The sequence below is a fragment of the Rhipicephalus microplus genome, chromosome 6 (assembly GCF_043290135.1).
Source record: "Rhipicephalus microplus isolate Deutch F79 chromosome 6, USDA_Rmic, whole genome shotgun sequence".
NCBI classification, from domain to species: domain Eukaryota; kingdom Metazoa; phylum Arthropoda; class Arachnida; order Ixodida; family Ixodidae; genus Rhipicephalus; species Rhipicephalus microplus.
Genome location: NC_134705.1, coordinates 32,351,861 through 32,368,787, shown reverse-complemented (window position 1 = coordinate 32,368,787; position 16,927 = coordinate 32,351,861). Strand labels below are relative to the sequence as shown.

Genomic DNA, 16,927 nt, shown 5'->3' with positions numbered 1-16,927 from the left:
GGCCTCTAATTCTTCTGGAAAGAGAAGCTTTGCGCTGATACCTTGGCCTTCCCAAAACAGTTGCCAACAGTGTGTTGCATCTCGAATCGAGGGTCCCTCCGCTTTCTTGTAGAGTTCGCCTTCTGACTGTTCAGACATTCTTAAGAATTTATGAATCACGACTACGACATTCAGAAACAGCCTTTATTTCCACCACGGAATCATTTTTTGCTGCTAGATGGCTGCGATTTCACATGCCGCAAATTATATTTGTGCAAAATTTACTGGAGCCTCTAAACGTACGTAAATGCGACATCATGCCGAACCATGATAATTCAGCCACGGTGGAAATTCAGTTCGACGACATTTTTCCTAATAATGCCAAATTACTTCCCGATGTTATTTTGGATGGTTTACTAAGAGATCACCTGCGCCGTATTACAACGAACGTTATTATTGCTACACACGCATCGCAATACGACGAAAAGTCAAGGGTTGGTATTTTCAGCCCGATTTTAAATTGGATTTATTCCCTTCGACTACCCGACTTCATACCCGTTTTTGTGGCTGAGTTTCTCGCAGAAGTGCTCGCCTTACGCAAGTTAGATACAGCAATTACATCATCTGTCATAATAACAGATTTCCTATATCTCTGTGCGGCACTTTCTGTTGGTGCTGATAATCACGTAACAAAGGCGTTCCGTGCACTAGTACCTGCGCAATTGAGAAAAGTACGATTAGTTTGGGTGCCTGGACACACAGGTTTGTTTCTAAATGAAATAGCCGATTCCTTAGCTAAGTCGTCAATCAGCGAACCAATTCTATCGCTCAGTCCATCATTCGCTTATGTGACTGCTGCTCGATTCCGCAGACGTACGCTTCTGCAAGTCTTTAACGGTTCAGCGCTAACAAACACAACAGAATATCGCCATTTATTATATCTCTGGCGAAGAGACTTTTGCCACACTCGAAAACAAGAAGTAGCTATCACAAGGCTGCGTTGCCGGGTACCACATATAAATTTCTATAAACACAGGTCTGCTAAGGCACCTTCGCCACTGTGCGCATTCTGTGATGAACTGGAAACAATAGACCATTTCTTTTTGACCTGCAGGCAGTTTAACACATTACGAAAAACCCTATTAGAAATACCTTTACGTGGTATTGGTATGGACTTATCTCTGCCTGTCATTTTCTCTTTTGGAGCTTCCAGTTCTGGTTTCTCTAATGCGACAGTATGCGCGGCCGTCCGGGACTATATTGATGAAACTACTAGGTTGACTAATTAACTAGTGTCATTGTCCTAACGTGTCCACATGATTATATACGTATAAAATCAGATTATTGCTCTATTCTAAGAAAAAATTCGTTTATGTATATATTGCTATGCATTACATTAAGCACCACACTTTCCTAGGCTATCGGCAATCTTTCTGTTATGCCTCCATCATTCCAAATCTGAACAGTCAATTTTAAAATCACTCGATTCTTGGCCAATCCCCCACAGTGGGTATGCACCACTAACAATAAGAGAACAAGAACAACAACAACAAGTGTGCTCCTGCCGCAGGAGAAAACTAAATTTTAGAGCGAATGCCGCCATCAAGTGGATGACGCGCAATATAACCCTTAAATGCGCGCTTTTGCACCTGAACGCTAGAAGCGAGTACCTATTCCACTAGGACAAGTTATACTCGTCCCAAGCAGTTCGGTTGCAGTTTGGGCAGGGTGAGCTCTGCTCGTCCAAAGCAGTCAAGAGCTTAAGAAGGCCTTCGATTACGTAAGACACCATATCATCAACACTAACTTGATAGAACTTGGCTGTCGACCAAGTATACATCCATACATGAAATCTCTTTTCAGAAAGATGAACGGCCACAATATATATAGGTGACCTATCTTCACAGCCTATCACCATGGGTAACCACAGCACACTGCAAAACGTAGTATTATCTCCACTCTTAATTAATAATCCCCTCCTCAAACTACTACATTCCTCACAACAGATATCTAGAATCCACCGTACACTGTACGCAGATATGACCACCATATTCTAAGGGCTCACTACAACTGAGAGCAGCCTCCAAAAAAGCAGCCTTGACAGTCCAGTCGATCAATAACGCAGCGGGATTTAATTGCTCACCCTCTCAGTGAGAGTTGCTCGTTTTACGGCACAGATATTCGAAAATCACACCTCTGAAAATCAAGATACAAGACAAGTAAATCCAGGAAGTCGGAGCCATCATAATCCGAAGAGCAAACTTTAACAATAAAGGAAACAACGCGATCTCAGGGTAGAAACCTAACAAGCAGGTGCCTCCAAATTCTACATATCATAAACAAGATTACCATTAGGCACAAAGAGGGCTGAAGGAACATGATGCTCTGCGCCTTTTTTTCAAGCTTTTGTAGTCAGTCTTGTGATGTACAGCTATCCCTACTTACAAATATCCAGGACATAAGAACGAAAAATCGGCACCAAACTGCGTGTTACAGTCAAAAAGGCACTGAGCCTTCTTATGGACATCTATAGAACGAATGTAACAATGTGGGATTCACAACAGTGCAGCAGGGCTATTCAAAGCCCACCTCGGCAATGAAAAAATTAAACTATCCCTCTCCAGAACTGCCATGGCAGTGCTTGCTAAACTGAACATCACCACCAACGTATGTTAGGAACAAACTCAGGCTCCTGGAGGCATCGCAAAAAGGTATTATTATCAAGCCTCTTCCTCAAAATATGAAGCCTACATTCCACGCAGACAGACACAGACACAGCCAAGGTCCGTAATAAATATTCACATGATAAGATTGCCTTTTTCGTGGACGCCACCTGGTCACACAGGACAGTGCATGGTGGCAGTAGTCAAACCGGGGCTATGTGACGACTGCGTATCTGCCGTACAGGATAATGTCACAAGAATGTATATAAGGCCATTATCGCCCTCGCTCTCAGAAACACAACGTCAAACTTCGTTCTTATGGACTCACTGGTGGCCTGTCGTAAGCTCGCTACTACCTTAAAGGCAAAATCTGTCCTCTATTACGCAGAATACTTTCACAAGCAGCAGACGGCCGTCCTGAGAGAGACTGGAAACAAGTTGCATGGATACCTAATGTGGTGACCCCGCTACTAACTGCAGCGGACGATCACCGCGGGTTCACGCTTAGCGAGCCACAGGGCCGCTACTCCGTTTACTCGCGTGTATCGCACCGCTCCGCGCGCGCTCAACTAATAAGGCGTTTAGCGCGGCGCGGCAAATAGACAGTGTTCTAATGCAAAAGCACACAACACTTTATTGCCTCTGGCAGCACCCCGAACAACACTACAACGTCCGCTCCCGGGACACGGGCAGCAAAGGCACCCGCACACGGACGTTCACAATAAGGGGAAAACCGCGAGCACGTCGCAGCTGGCAATGGCGAGCTTTGACACACCGGTCGGGAAAAGGTCCCTCGCGGCTATGCTGCGCACTCTCACGATGGCCAATGGGCCTGGTCGCGAGTGTTAGGGCAAACCTCGTACGCGTAGGCCTACGACAAGTGCGGCTCGTTGTGGTACGACCACTTCAAGCACTAGGCACCGCTCTGGGCTTAGCGTATGCTACCGAAGCCAGCACTCAAGTAAACACGCCTGCCGAGGTGCCCAAGGCCACCCCAGGCAGGCTACAGTCCGCGAGTCCCAAAGGAAACGCGGACGAAGGAAAACACGTGCTTACCCGGCGCCGACCACGGAGAAGAGAGCACTCCCTCGGCGCGCGCATACCACATGCCGTGACCGCACGTGGCACCATCTATCGCCACGTGGTGTTAACAGAGCAGGAAAGCAAAAGGGTGTGGCCCTGCGGCGGAATGCCCGCAAAATGGTCGCAGGCGCGCCTCAGATCCCCACATCCTCCTCTCCTTAATTCACCCTATATACCGGTCTGCAAAGGCAGCCGGTCGTCGCCCATACATACAAAGACGTCATGCAATGGGCAACAGCTAGCCTCAGCCTCGCTTTGCAACTGCTGCTGAAGAAAAAAAACAACACAAGAATACTCTTGAGAAATACAATGGCTCCGCGGAAGAGGGGTAACGGGAGTTCATGATGCTCACGCAAGAGCGCGTCCACGGCTCGGAGGGGCAGCGTCACGTAATGCCTGACTTGGGTGACTGCGTGGATCCGAGAGTTCAAGGGGAGGGTTCTGGTTGAGGCCTTCATGCGAGGAACGGGTCACCTTCGTCTCGTCGATGTTGACGACAGCCCTGCGAGTCCGACGAACGCCGCCTCGGTGGTGGTTCGGATCGACCTCGCTGTGACAGCCGGCCCTTCTGCTGGAATCAAGGTCGCCAAATCCACTGGCTGCGAGGCGTCCTGCAGCGTCGGTCGAGTCGTGCACAGCGTCTGCGACAGCTGGCCTCGTGCAGGAGCCGTGATAGAAAGGCCAGCAGAGCTTATCAGCGACGGTCGGGAGCAGGGCGCAGCTAGGCTGCCTAACGACCGCAGGTCTCCGAACACCTCCAGAGTGCAAGGTGGTGTAGGGGTCGGTGACTTCTTAAGTTGTTGCCACACGCACGCACACACACTTCCGATGGTCGGGTCTCTCCAAACGCGCAGCGCAAAGGAAGCGCAGAGTATCCTTTGTCCCTCTCCCCCCCGCTAAAGCACCAATCACAATCCCCTCCTCCAGCGAGAAGAAATAAAAAGGAAACACGGGAAAAAACATCAAGTAAACAACAGCACTAAAATGACAATCAGCAGCAGTAACTGGGCAGAACCGACTTCTTTGCAAGCACTGGCGGTAAAGAAGTTAGCTAACTGAGACTAGACAGTGAAAATGAGGGCCTTCGGTTGCGGAAATAAGCCCGCCGTCTGGTGCGAAATCACTAAGGTGACCGCTTCCTCAGATTATACCTGTGCGTGGTCCGAATGCAGTCCGCCGCGCCGGGTGTGCGCCGTTGCTTGCGCGAAGAGCCACTGGGCGCTGGCTCGTCAGACCTCGACGCAAAGGCTTTCAGGTCTGCGATATGGGCATGGCTGAGTTTTCCCGAAAGCGGGTCTTTCAGCAAGTACGCGAGTGGAGTCCAAGCTTTTTCCACTCGGTACGGACCAAGCCATTTTGGAGCGAGTGAAGTTGAGAAACCCTTTCTCGCGTCGCTAAGAGCGTTGTTGCACTCCAGGACGAGGTCACCCACCTTAAATGAAAGGTGGCGACGTTTTCGGTCGTACTGGGCCTTTTGCTCAGCCCTGGCTGATGCCAAACTTTGCCTCGTTCTACTGAGAGCTCGACAAAGCCTGTCCCGAAGTGTGGAAGCGTAAGCAGAACAGTCTGCCGGTTCTTCCTCGTCTCCGAACTGGCATTGCATGACACTGGTCACCGAATTTGCTAACTCCCTTCCGAAATTAAGGAAGGCGGGAGAGAAACCAGTAGGGCGACTCTCGGAGGTTCGGATTGCTAACGCGAGTTCACTCAAATGGTCTGCCCAGTCCCTTTGACTTTCGGCGAAGGCCGCCAACATCGGTTTGAGCGTACGATTTGTTCACTCCGTCTAATTGGACTCAGGATGGTAGGGCGAAGTGGTGCAGTGATCTATTCCTAGGAAACGGCACGTATCACCAAACACCCGAGCGGTGAAATATGGCGCATTGTCCGTGATCAATCTCTCCGGAAAGCCGAACCGACAAAACACTTCCTGTAGCCTCTCTAGAACCACTTGCGCTGTCACTTTCCGCAGCGGAAACAGCTCCACTCATTTGGAAAAATGGTCAACAACTACCATCAGATGTATGAACCCGTGCTTACTCTCTGGGGAACGGCCCCATTAGATCGCACGTGGCTACTTGCCACGGACGCTCACTGACAATTGGTTTCATCAAGCCGGGCGGCTTGCCACCCCTTGATTTCACCGTTTGACAGACGTGGCAGGATCGGCAATAGCGAAAAATGTCACGCTTCATGCCAAGCCACAACCTTGCTCAGTTTCGCAAAAACTTTAGAGCCACTCAGGTGACCGGTAATGGGCTCGTCGTGAGAGGCTCGCAACAGTGCGGCTTTCAGACTTTTGGGCATAACCACCTTAACGGGTCAATGGACTCGTCGTCAGTGGCTATATAGTTCAGCAGGCGCCCATCATGGTCCAGCAAAATGAATCTGCCGGGCACTCAGTGACACACGCTGTTTCAGCCCCCTAATCGCGCCCGCCGCAGAACAAGCAGCGTAACGGCGCTCCGCGCCTCTCAAGACGGTTTGACGACGCCCGCCGCAAAGCAAGCAGCGTATACGGCGCTCCGTCCCTCCGAGACTCGAAACGGATCACTCTGCTGAGCCCTCAGTAGCTCTTCGCTGCCGAAAGCAACTCCCATTCTCCCAAATGGGGGAGTCTGGTATCGCGCCCACTCAGGACCGCAGCAACCGCCGCGTGCACGGCGTCACGGGTTCGCTCTCGGCACGGTGGCCTTCGGAAAGTTCCCCCGCTCGGCCGCTACGCAGTTCGCCGCTTACCTGGATAGCAGCTAAGGTCGTCCTCAAGGGGACTCCCCCTTCCGCCGCTGTTTCGCCCCCGACGCTTGCATGTGCTAAGGCACCGTGAGCGGCTGTCGCACCAAAATCCAGGTTCTCGGCAGACCACAGGGGGCATGAGATCGCGCGTCAGCTACCACGTAGGAGTGTATTCACCACAAAAAGGGGTGACGACACAGGCGAGCGCCGAAGGGCGCCCGTAAATAGAGGCGGTGGCCTCTTTGTGCAACGCGGCATGCCATGAAGCTGACATGTTGCGACGAGCCCGAATCGCGCAGGTGAACTGACTCGCTAAGACTAACCAAAGGCTTAATGAGAATTTGATACCGCGTTGGGCGCCAGTGTGGGTGACCCCGCTACTAACTGCAGCGGACGATCACCGCGGGTTCACGCTTAGCGAGCCACAGCGCCGCTACTCCGTTTACTCGCGTGTATCGCACCGCTCCGCGCGCGCTCTACTAATAAGGCGTTTAGCGCGGCGCGGCAAATAGACAGTGTTCTAATTCAAAAGCACACAACACTTTATTGCCTCTGGCAGCACCCCGAACAACACTACAACGTCCGCTCCCGGGACGCGGGCAGCAAAGGCACCCGCACACGGACGTTCACAATAAGGGGAAAACCGCGAGCACGTCGCAGCTGGCAATGGCGAGCTTTGACACACCGGTCGGGAAAAGGTCCCTCGCGGCTATGCTGCGCACTCTCACGATGGCCAATGGGCCTGGTCGCGAGTGTTAGGGCAAACCTCGTACGCGTAGGCCTACGGCAAGTGCGGCTCGTTGTGGTACGACCACTTCAAGCACTAGGCACCGCTCTGGGCTTAGCGTACGCTACCGAAGCCAGCACTCAAGTAAACACGCCTGCCGAGGTGCCCAAGGCCACCCCAGGCAGGCTACAGTCCGCGAGTCCCAAAGGAAACGCGGACGAAGGAAAACACGTGCTTACCCGGCGCCGACCAGGGAGAAGAGAGCACTCCCTCGGCGCGCGCATACCACATGCCGTGACCGCACGTGGCACCATCTATCGCCACGTGGTGTTAACAGAGCAGGAAAGCAAAAGGGTGTGGCCTTGCGGCGGAATGCCCGCGAAATGGTCGCAGGCGCGCCTCAGATCCCCACACTATTCACTGTGAATTCAGAAGCAAAGAGCTGGCTTATGTTTCCGCCCGAGCTCTCTTACCCCGGGGCTTTAGCTTCAGTTCAGGAATGGCCCCGCCGCAGTTGTCTAGTGGCTAAGGTACACGGCTGCTGACCTGCAGGTCTCGAAATTGAATTCCGGCTTCGGCGGCTGCATTACCGATGGAGGCGGAAATGTTGTAGGTCCGTGTGCTCAGATTTGGGTGCACATTAAAGAACCCCAGGTGGTAAAAATTTCTGGAGCCCTCCACTATGGCGTCTCTTATAATCATATGGTGGTTTTGGAACGTTAAACCCCATATATCAATCAATCAATTAACCAATCAATCAATCAATCAGTTCAGGTAAACCTGTCCTTCCAGATTAAATAGCGCACTTGGCCACATACCCTGAAATTTCTCAAACCCAAGAGATTTTGTACAGAAAATATGCTTACACCACATCCTCAACTCATTAATGCCACACATGTAACTTGGCACCGCTCACAAACGATAAGGTCTGACCCTGAGAAGTACCCCTCACCTACATAAAGGCTATGCAACACCCCAAACCACCATATGATTATGAGAGACGCCATAGTGGAGGGCTCCGGAAATATTGACAACCTGGTGTTCTTTAACGTGCACCCAAATCTGAGCACACGGGTCTAAAACATTTCCACCTCCATCAGAAATGCGGCCGCCGCAGCCGGGGTTCGAGCCCGTGACCTGCGGGTCAGCAGCCGAGTACCTTAGCCACTGGACAACCGCGGTGGGGCCGTGTTTCTATGTGCGCGTACGTCATGCACTTTCTCAAAGTGTGGTTTGTCCGGTCATGTCAGCGTGAGTGTAACTGTTTTTACATATGCCTGAAACGACGTATGAAAGCATTTGGCCTTTCTCGGCTGCTAATGCTTATAAATCAAATCGGCGAGTGCAACTTTCTAAAGTGCTGTTTATTGTCGTCGTGCCCTTCATTCGCCAGCCTTGTTTCAGAGTGGGGGCTGGTTTCTGTTTCTAGCGCATCGCAAATACTCTTGTCATCCTTACAAATACGAGGACTGTTAAATTCTGGGAGAATGCAGCGTTTTATAGCGACTCGGTTGTAAAAAATAAAAGGCTCTTGGTCATGCACTTACGCGCTGTTGGTAGGTGTACAACTATGGCACTGTAGCTTATCGATAATGCGTGGAAGCTTAGTTTTGTTTTTCTCGTCGTGGTACGACTACATAGAAATATTACTCTCACATAAACTGATTGATTTGTGCGGTTTAACGTCCCAAAACCACCATATGATTATGAGAGACGCCGTAGTGAAGGGTTCCGGGAATTTCGACCACCTGGGGTTCTTTACCGTGCACCCTACTCTCACATAAACTGTGAGAATTTGGTACTCACACTGTACTTAAAACAGAGTAACTATGCGCGACCGTGTGCTTAGATTTAAGAACGTTTTAAAGAGCCCTCCGTTGAAAATTAGTTGAGATGGCATGCCCTATATAAAATGTTATATAATTTCACGGAAAAATTCATCTTTTTTTAAGCGTTTGTGTGGCATTGTTATTGACCGACGGAAGGCAGTGGTAATTTTTGTCGGAAAAAAAAACATGCTTGTCTAATTATTCAGGCCTTCGTTGTAGCACCCTCATGCACAAAATCAATCGACGAAAGCTTTCTACCAAACTCTCATATAAGATTTTTGCACAATTTCTTTTCCATCTTTATTCCCCATTCTTCCTTCCTTTAGTGAAGGGTAACGAACCGGATCCGTCTCTTTCTGGTTAACCTCTCTTCCTTTCCCTCATTTTATTCTGTCTCTATCTCTCTCTTAATAGTGCAAGAACATGTGCGTACATGTGGTAAACGCAGTGTAGCTCAAAGCGCCGTGAGCCACTAAGCTTTCGTGATTAGATTTATCGACCATCCCAGATTTCATGGTGAACAGATTGAGAAAACAAAAATCATATGCGCATAAGGTGCGAATGGTGGTACCGAACAAATCGCACAGATATACGGGCTTTCTACGATCTTCCTTTCTCCCTTTTTTGTAGTATGTTATGATAAAGCTGTAAATTAGTTCAGTCACGTTACAGCACTGCGTAGCCGGCAGAACACAAGCTAACCACGTACAAACAACACAACGAAGGCACGATTTAGTGCGAGAGCGTGAATAGAGTCACCCAGGGCGAGCATCCCTTTGAAAGGCAGAAGCACTTAACTCACGGGTAATGTTAAAGTTGCATTAAAGTCATGCACCGATTCAGTTGAGAAGAGCGTAGATATTAACCATAAACAGTAGTCAACGCATTGTATCAGCCGACAGTCGGCTCAGACCACCCGGAACGAAGCGCAACTGCGTGTATTTGTATACGCGCCACCGACCGCCTATCCACACTTTCGCGCGGCAGTGCTGTCACCTATAGCCTGATCTCGCGGCGAATACCCTCACCGGCGTTCGACCAAAAGGTCACTTGCGCATTACGTGCCCGAACAAGCCCGAACTCCGAGCAGGCGAACGGCATAGTTTTGATTACCAGCGTTATTTTGTGCTCTACAGCCTGTTTCTGCGGGATGGTTTGGAAACGCTGGCTTAGACGCGGTAGAATAGATACGAACAATGAGTGAACTCGAGGGAGTGTTACTTTCGCTTCGGCTGTCGCCTGCTCGATGTAATGACCACGGGGACACGAGCGCGCGTGAAACGCTGGCACATTAGCTACGCAGCTTGTTGCAATTCACACAAAAAAATTGAAAAAAAAGACGCCAACATTCTCTTACTGCGTCTCAATATTTATCTCAAGTTTTAATAATCTTCTCAAGCAACAAATTACATGGACTACGCATGTCGTGGCAAATAAATTTTGCAATGTGACGTGTCACTGTTGGCAACGTCAAAGCGCAGTCGTCTACGCAGAGGACAAACGTCACTGCACTGCGGGGTACGTAGGGCAATTTATAGGTGCACGCCATGCCTTCTATCTCTGGGCGCGCGCCCGCGAAAGGAAAGGGAGCAGCGTTCATCCTGAAATTTGACCCATTTCCGCGGTGCGTAGCGTTGCAAATTTTGACAGATGTCACCGTGAACGCCCCGTCTACGCATTGCGCTTGTCAGCACAAAATTGTTAAACGTGGTGAGTGGCCCTTTGAAGAATTTCAGTAGAGATGGCTGAGGAGCGCCACTGTCTAATCCGGACCATGTTGTTCAAGAGGCCCTGGTGACCCGAGCAAAGACCGGTGTGCAGCCAAAGGGGTCCTGGACTAGGAACTCCAGTCATTCATCACTGCATATACGGATGTTTTCATCCACCCGTCTATCCTATCAAAACACGCCGAATAGGACAAACGCGTAGAAACGACACGTTGAAGAAATAATTGTGAATGTTATGGTCATGATGCATTACTTTATTTTACTAATATCCCTGTGGTAGCATAGCGTTCAATATAAAAGGCACGTTTGTAAGTGGCCGTGGCGCAGGCGGTAGTGTGCCTGGCGTTTTTTGTCGTGAACGGAAAGGTCTTGCGTTCGACTCCCACTAACGGAGCTTTTACTTTGCTTTCTGATAGTGCAGTTTTCTAGGTGTTATTTTTGTTACTGAAATACATCACTGCTGTCTTGGGGGACACCGGCGTAAAGCACCCTCGTGGTGAAAAAATTTGCTAATTTTTACACATGCCATGACATTCCTTTCATGAGGTTTCTGATCAGATTTTTTAGGGGGGGGGAGAAGGAGGAAAGAGCTGAAAACGTGCATTTACTTGGTGCGAATGAACTCTGCTCAAAATGTTTTTCACCCGGTAGTGAATATGTTTGATGGTTGGTCTATAAATAGTGAAGTTTTGTAGAATTAGCACATGGGTTGAGCAATTGAGTGTTGTAAAAGCCAGCATGCTATCGCAGAGCACATAAAGTAGCATCCGATTTTCTTTCATATCAAAGTGACGTTTATGTCGGCCCTATAGCAGGGCAGGATGAACTACTTTGAAGAGCCACACGTTGAATGCACTGTTGCGAAGCTGTATAATAAACTACTTACCAGTGGTGGAGATTCGTTGAGTGTGAAATTCCGCTGAAAAAGAGAATCTCGTAAGTAATTTTCGACAGCCCCAGAAGATAAACAGCTACAATTCAGTCTTTAATTTTACATCCAACAAACTGGACACAAGACAATGTTCATAAAGATTTCAATAAAACATATTTAGCCTTTCTGAAAGAGCTCGACTGCACCAAAAAAAACACTGTTGAAAGTCTCTAGCATCAAGCAGTTTCCACCCTAAGAATGTGTCAGGGATGTTCGAATAACGTTTATCGTTCATTTTTTGAATCCTGTTGAGAATGATGAAGCGTTTTTTTTTGTTTTCTTGTCTCAGTACCATAAACTTATATAAATGTGCACGCGAGTAAAATTTGGTGCGCTTAAATTAAGTAGTGTACGTAGGTAGGAGCGGGAGCACCGTCTTGTGAATACAATCTACCGATGTTTTAGTATAGCACCTTTGCGTCCACCCGTGATTTAGGCGTATGAAACTTGGCTGGTGTACGCATTCACGCATAAGAACACTACAAGAAATTCTGTGTGTGAAACGTATGCAAAAGCAAGCAAGATATACTTTCGCAATCGATCACGCTCATAGTGAAAATATATTTTAGAAAAAGCCCAGACACTGGATGTTGACATAACTATCTATGCAAATACAGGAACGATTACTTTTCAGTACATGGTGTTCAATTTGGCAAAAATATACGAACATGTTTCAGGGCTTCTCTGCCTGCTCCAGTATATTACTACCTGAGAGAAACCAGGTAAACGAAAAATGTGTTGAGATACCTTCAGAAATGTTAGCACTCTGCGTACCTTATGGCATGCACTCTTACCACAGTACGCATGACCAACTAGCAAACAAACAGGTAATAGCATGGAAGCATGAATACAGTTTATGTAATGTAGTGTTCGCCTGAGCACGCTTTTAGGTGTGGGGGGCTTTAAGGATCCGAGTGGTTGTATGCGGTCATCGTTTGGCGTAACCCAGGAAAAACCATGAGTAGCACCGCCAGCGGTAGCATAGTGAGCGCGCTAGGGACAGTGTTTCTTCTTCTGTTCTTCAAGTGCCTTGATTATAATAACGGGAATGACGAGCAGCTATACTGTAGTCTGTATACCATTTGCTCGATATGGGTACACTATAGTGGTTGCAGCGCTGACAGGTTCATCCCAGAGCTTGCTTGCTTGCTTGAACCTCTGTTTGGGCTCGTGCCCGTTACGGTGGATTCACCATTAATTCGGTGAATAATATAATGGGGAAACAGAAATTTGAATTGATGATGATGATTATGAGCGTTTAGCTTCGCTGGCACTCACCCACAAAGGGAGATCGGCTGAGAACCGGGTGGCAGGATCATCACGTAAGTTAGTTATGAGCAAGGCATTCAGGTAGTCTCGTAGCCGAAAATAATAATGACAAAAGACTAACAAGGTAATCTTTTTGTGACCATTGTGTACGCACACACAGCAAAGCAAACCTCCCTGTGACTATAACCTAATGTAATCTCTCCGAAGTAGAAAATTGCTTCCACGTTTATTTTTAAACCTAGCTTCTAAGTTTGTTCGACCAGGTATCTTTTTCTTTGATAAGAATATCAGTGACAGAATAAAAAGAAATCATCTATTGATTATAATTCCTTGCTAAAGAGACATAACGGAGATTCTGTAAGTCCAGCTTTATGTAAGTAATAATTCTGGTGTGTAATTCCGCATCGTAATCTAAAATGATGAGAGCGAGCTGAGATATTCCTTCTCCTCTTCCAGTAATATTACGTGCGCAAAACTTTAGTGGCCCGCGCTGTCGTATGCCGTTGCGCTTAGCGTAACGCAGGCGAAACCACGTGTAGAATAAGGAAAAAGTAAACAAGCAAGAAATAAATGTTGCCGATGATCGCGGATGGATAGCAACATGAAAGGGTGGTGGAAGAGAAAAAGGAAGTTTGACGCGAGTGGTAGAAATTGGAAGTTACTTATACCTAATTGCGTTGTAGAATTCTGCAACTAAAATATTATTTGCATAAAGTTGGTCTAAAGGCATCGCCTTTATGTCAGGTTTTCGAAGAAATGGAAATGATGGATCATTTCATTTTATTCTGTCACCGATTTTCTTATCAGACGAAAAGATACCTGGTAGCTTCACTTGAAAAATTAGGATTAGAAATAAATACTGCAGTAATTTTATCGCTTGGCAGCATTAAATTTGGTTATAGCCACAGGGACGTCTGCTCTGCGGTATTTGACTACAGAATTGATACAAAGCGATTGCCATGTTACCATATTAAAATGCCCTGTATATATATATAAATATATATATATATATATATATATATATATATATATATTTAATGAACTTGAAGATAGCACATTTGAAAAGGAAAACGTATTTACTAACGTTTCGGCCATGGCACGGCCGAAACGTTAGTAAATACGTTTTCCTTTTCAAATGTGCTATCTTCAAGTTCATTCAACATAGAAAATACCCGGACCTGTCGTGCCTTCCCTACAAGTTCAATATATATATATATATATATATATATATATATATATATATATATATATATATATATATATATATATATATACACGTAACGTAGCGAGGAAGGAAGCGCACTGGCTCCGTAGAGAACGTACGACGAAACACTTTTAATATTCACATACGTTTCAGCTGGTGGGTCAGCCTTCGTCAGTGTGACATTATATATATATCATTATATATATATATATATATATATATACATATATATATATATATATATTGACGCGTGTGTACTGGTGGACCAAAACGACAATAAGGGGATTTGGCGGACACCAGGTAGTGGAGCTCTGGCTGATTGAAGATAAAGAAGGCGATCTTGCTGTTCGGCTGCTGAGAGTCGCTGTGTCAACGTTCATCTGCCTTTGGTTCGCGCTGCACCACGACACTGGTGGAAGTGCTGGGTATCGATCCCAGTACATATATATATATCCCAATATATATATATATATATATATAAATATATATATATTATTCATTTTAGACCCACCATTACCTCTATCTCAAATCATATCTGATAGCCTGCATCGATCCCTGCTCAGATGTACTCCTTTTAGGATTTTTGGCTTTCATTTCTATATACATATATGTATTTTCAATCCAAAATTACTGTGTGTTTGTAAAACCATAAGCCTTTAACTTAAAGATCCTGCCGCTCGGTTCTTGTCCGATCCCTCTTTGTTTGTGAGTGTCAGAATAACAAGTATAATCATCAAAATCATCATCATCATCATCATCATCAAAAACCATGTAGTTCTTGGCGTAGGGTTCTGCTTCATTATTACGTGGAATTATTTCTCGCACCGAAATCCCTTGGTCAAGCCCTTCCAAGACTTCTTGCTTCTGTGGCATCAGTCGAGCCGCCGCTCAAGAACCTAGGCGTTGCCAGGGCCAGCGTAACGCAATCTGCCACGCTTCTGACCGACGAGCTGCAGGCTCCACTCCGATGCCGCTCAAGCAGACTGTCACGTTGCCTATATAGCTGCTGCAGATAAACACCGAGCTTGCCAGCCTGAAGAAGGAACAAGGAAAAAGTACGACCGAAGGGTCTCATATGCCGTGTCCCGAGCGTGGTTCATCCTCCGAGAGACGGCAAACAAGGCTACAGAAACGAGTGCTGCGAGGCCGAAGGCTACCTCACCAAATGCCGATTGCCGGTGGCACACCATCTCAGCACAGAGCGAGGTTAGTGACTGTTCACTGTGATCAGCTGATGTAACACCCAGTAAAGGAACTATGCCACGTCATTGCACAGTGGTCCTGTCGAAACTACAGGTTCTGACGTTTTCCGGCGCACTTAGCGATTGGCAATCCTTCTGAGATAATATCAGTGCCACCATACACCTCATTGAAGACCTTGTGCAGATCGAGAAGTTCAAGTACCTGCAGTCTTACTTGAGCAGTGCAGTGAAGAGAGCCATCGAAGACATCCGACTGACAGAAGATGACTACGACAACGCTGTCAGCACATTGGAAGAGTGTCTTGGTTGGCGTTTAGTTGATTAACGAGCACTTTGACCATCTCCTCTCCTTAGCGCCTGTCAAGTCTTCGGCAGATGCGGAGACGCTTTGTCTGCTCTACTGCAAGATACTTTCAAGCCTCTGCATTGAGTGGCTTGAACGTCTCATCTGACCAGTACAATGTTTCCACCAACAACATGCTAAGGAAGTGCCTGCCTGTCGTCCTCGCCATACTGTACCGCCATAAGGTGAATGAAGTGTCGTTGGATGCGTCTGCTGCCACGACCCCTCAGGAGAGAGCTCGCTAGGTTGCAAAAATACTTTCCTGAGCACCCACATTATGATCAAAAAGGAAGGCTGGTCAGGACAAACAGCGTCAGCTTTTTCACGTTTCCTACCTGAAGACGTCGTTCAACATCCAGAGCAAGTAGGACACGTGCTAGTGATGTCCGCACTCGCTGCCAAGTTTTTTGCAGTTACGAAAGTAGCTTGCCCCTTACGCTATACCTTTTGTCGTGCATCGCGGAGTGCAGTATCCAGCTCTCAGCGGACAAAAAGTCGGCTCGCTTGCTTGGTGCTCGATGCTGCTACCGCTGCGGTAGAAGCAACCACATGTCACGGTTTTGTCGGCGTGTGTGCAGCATCATGTGCAATAAGTGCCATCGTTGACATTTAACGATTCTGCGTCCATCATTAGTTCCAACCTGCTGCTCCAACACTAACAAACGGGAAGAAAGTGAATACTGACACGCCTTGTATCACGAGTCGAGCCACGAATGCTCCTTTAGTGACACGTGCCCCATGCACCCTGAGCGCGAACAATGCATTCCTACTACAAACAGGACGTATAGGGGTTGAGATCGGAACACGAAGGCGCTCACGCGCTCTTTCCTAAAAGCGGCAGCGAATACAAATTTATTAAAGCGGACGTCTCAAGGTGCCTCAGACGCCCGGTTATCGGGCGTCTGAGGCACCTTGAGACGTTATTGCATCGAATTGGTGAGGGGAGAGGTTGCAAGCGCGTTGCAACCTCTCCCCTCACCAATTGCCGCCGATCACACTCGCCGGCACTGCACTGGCTCTTATGCGGGAACAAAGACTCGTCTATTTGTATGCTTTCTGAACCAATATGATGGCATATAATGTTTCTGGCGTACTGCATTCGTTTTGGCCAAGCTGTTGTGTAATTATTTCTAACTACGGAACAACAGCTTGATTTGATTGATCGATATGTTGGGTTTAACATCCCAAAACCACCATTTGATTATGAGAGACGCTGTGGTGGAGGGCTCCGGAA

The 16,927-nt window shown here is 47.6% G+C and overlaps 1 protein-coding gene across 1 annotated transcript in view; it reads right to left on the bottom strand.

Annotated features, from left to right (window-relative positions):
- Window positions 1-16,927, bottom strand: part of LOC119167686 (chymotrypsinogen B) — a 495,108-nt gene that overhangs the window by 349,150 nt on the left and 129,031 nt on the right. Inside the window, exon 3 of the mRNA XM_037419206.2 lies at window positions 11,631-11,663. Within this exon, the coding sequence (XP_037275103.2) occupies window positions 11,631-11,663 (33 nt within the window). The remainder of the gene's footprint in view (window positions 1-11,630; window positions 11,664-16,927) is intronic.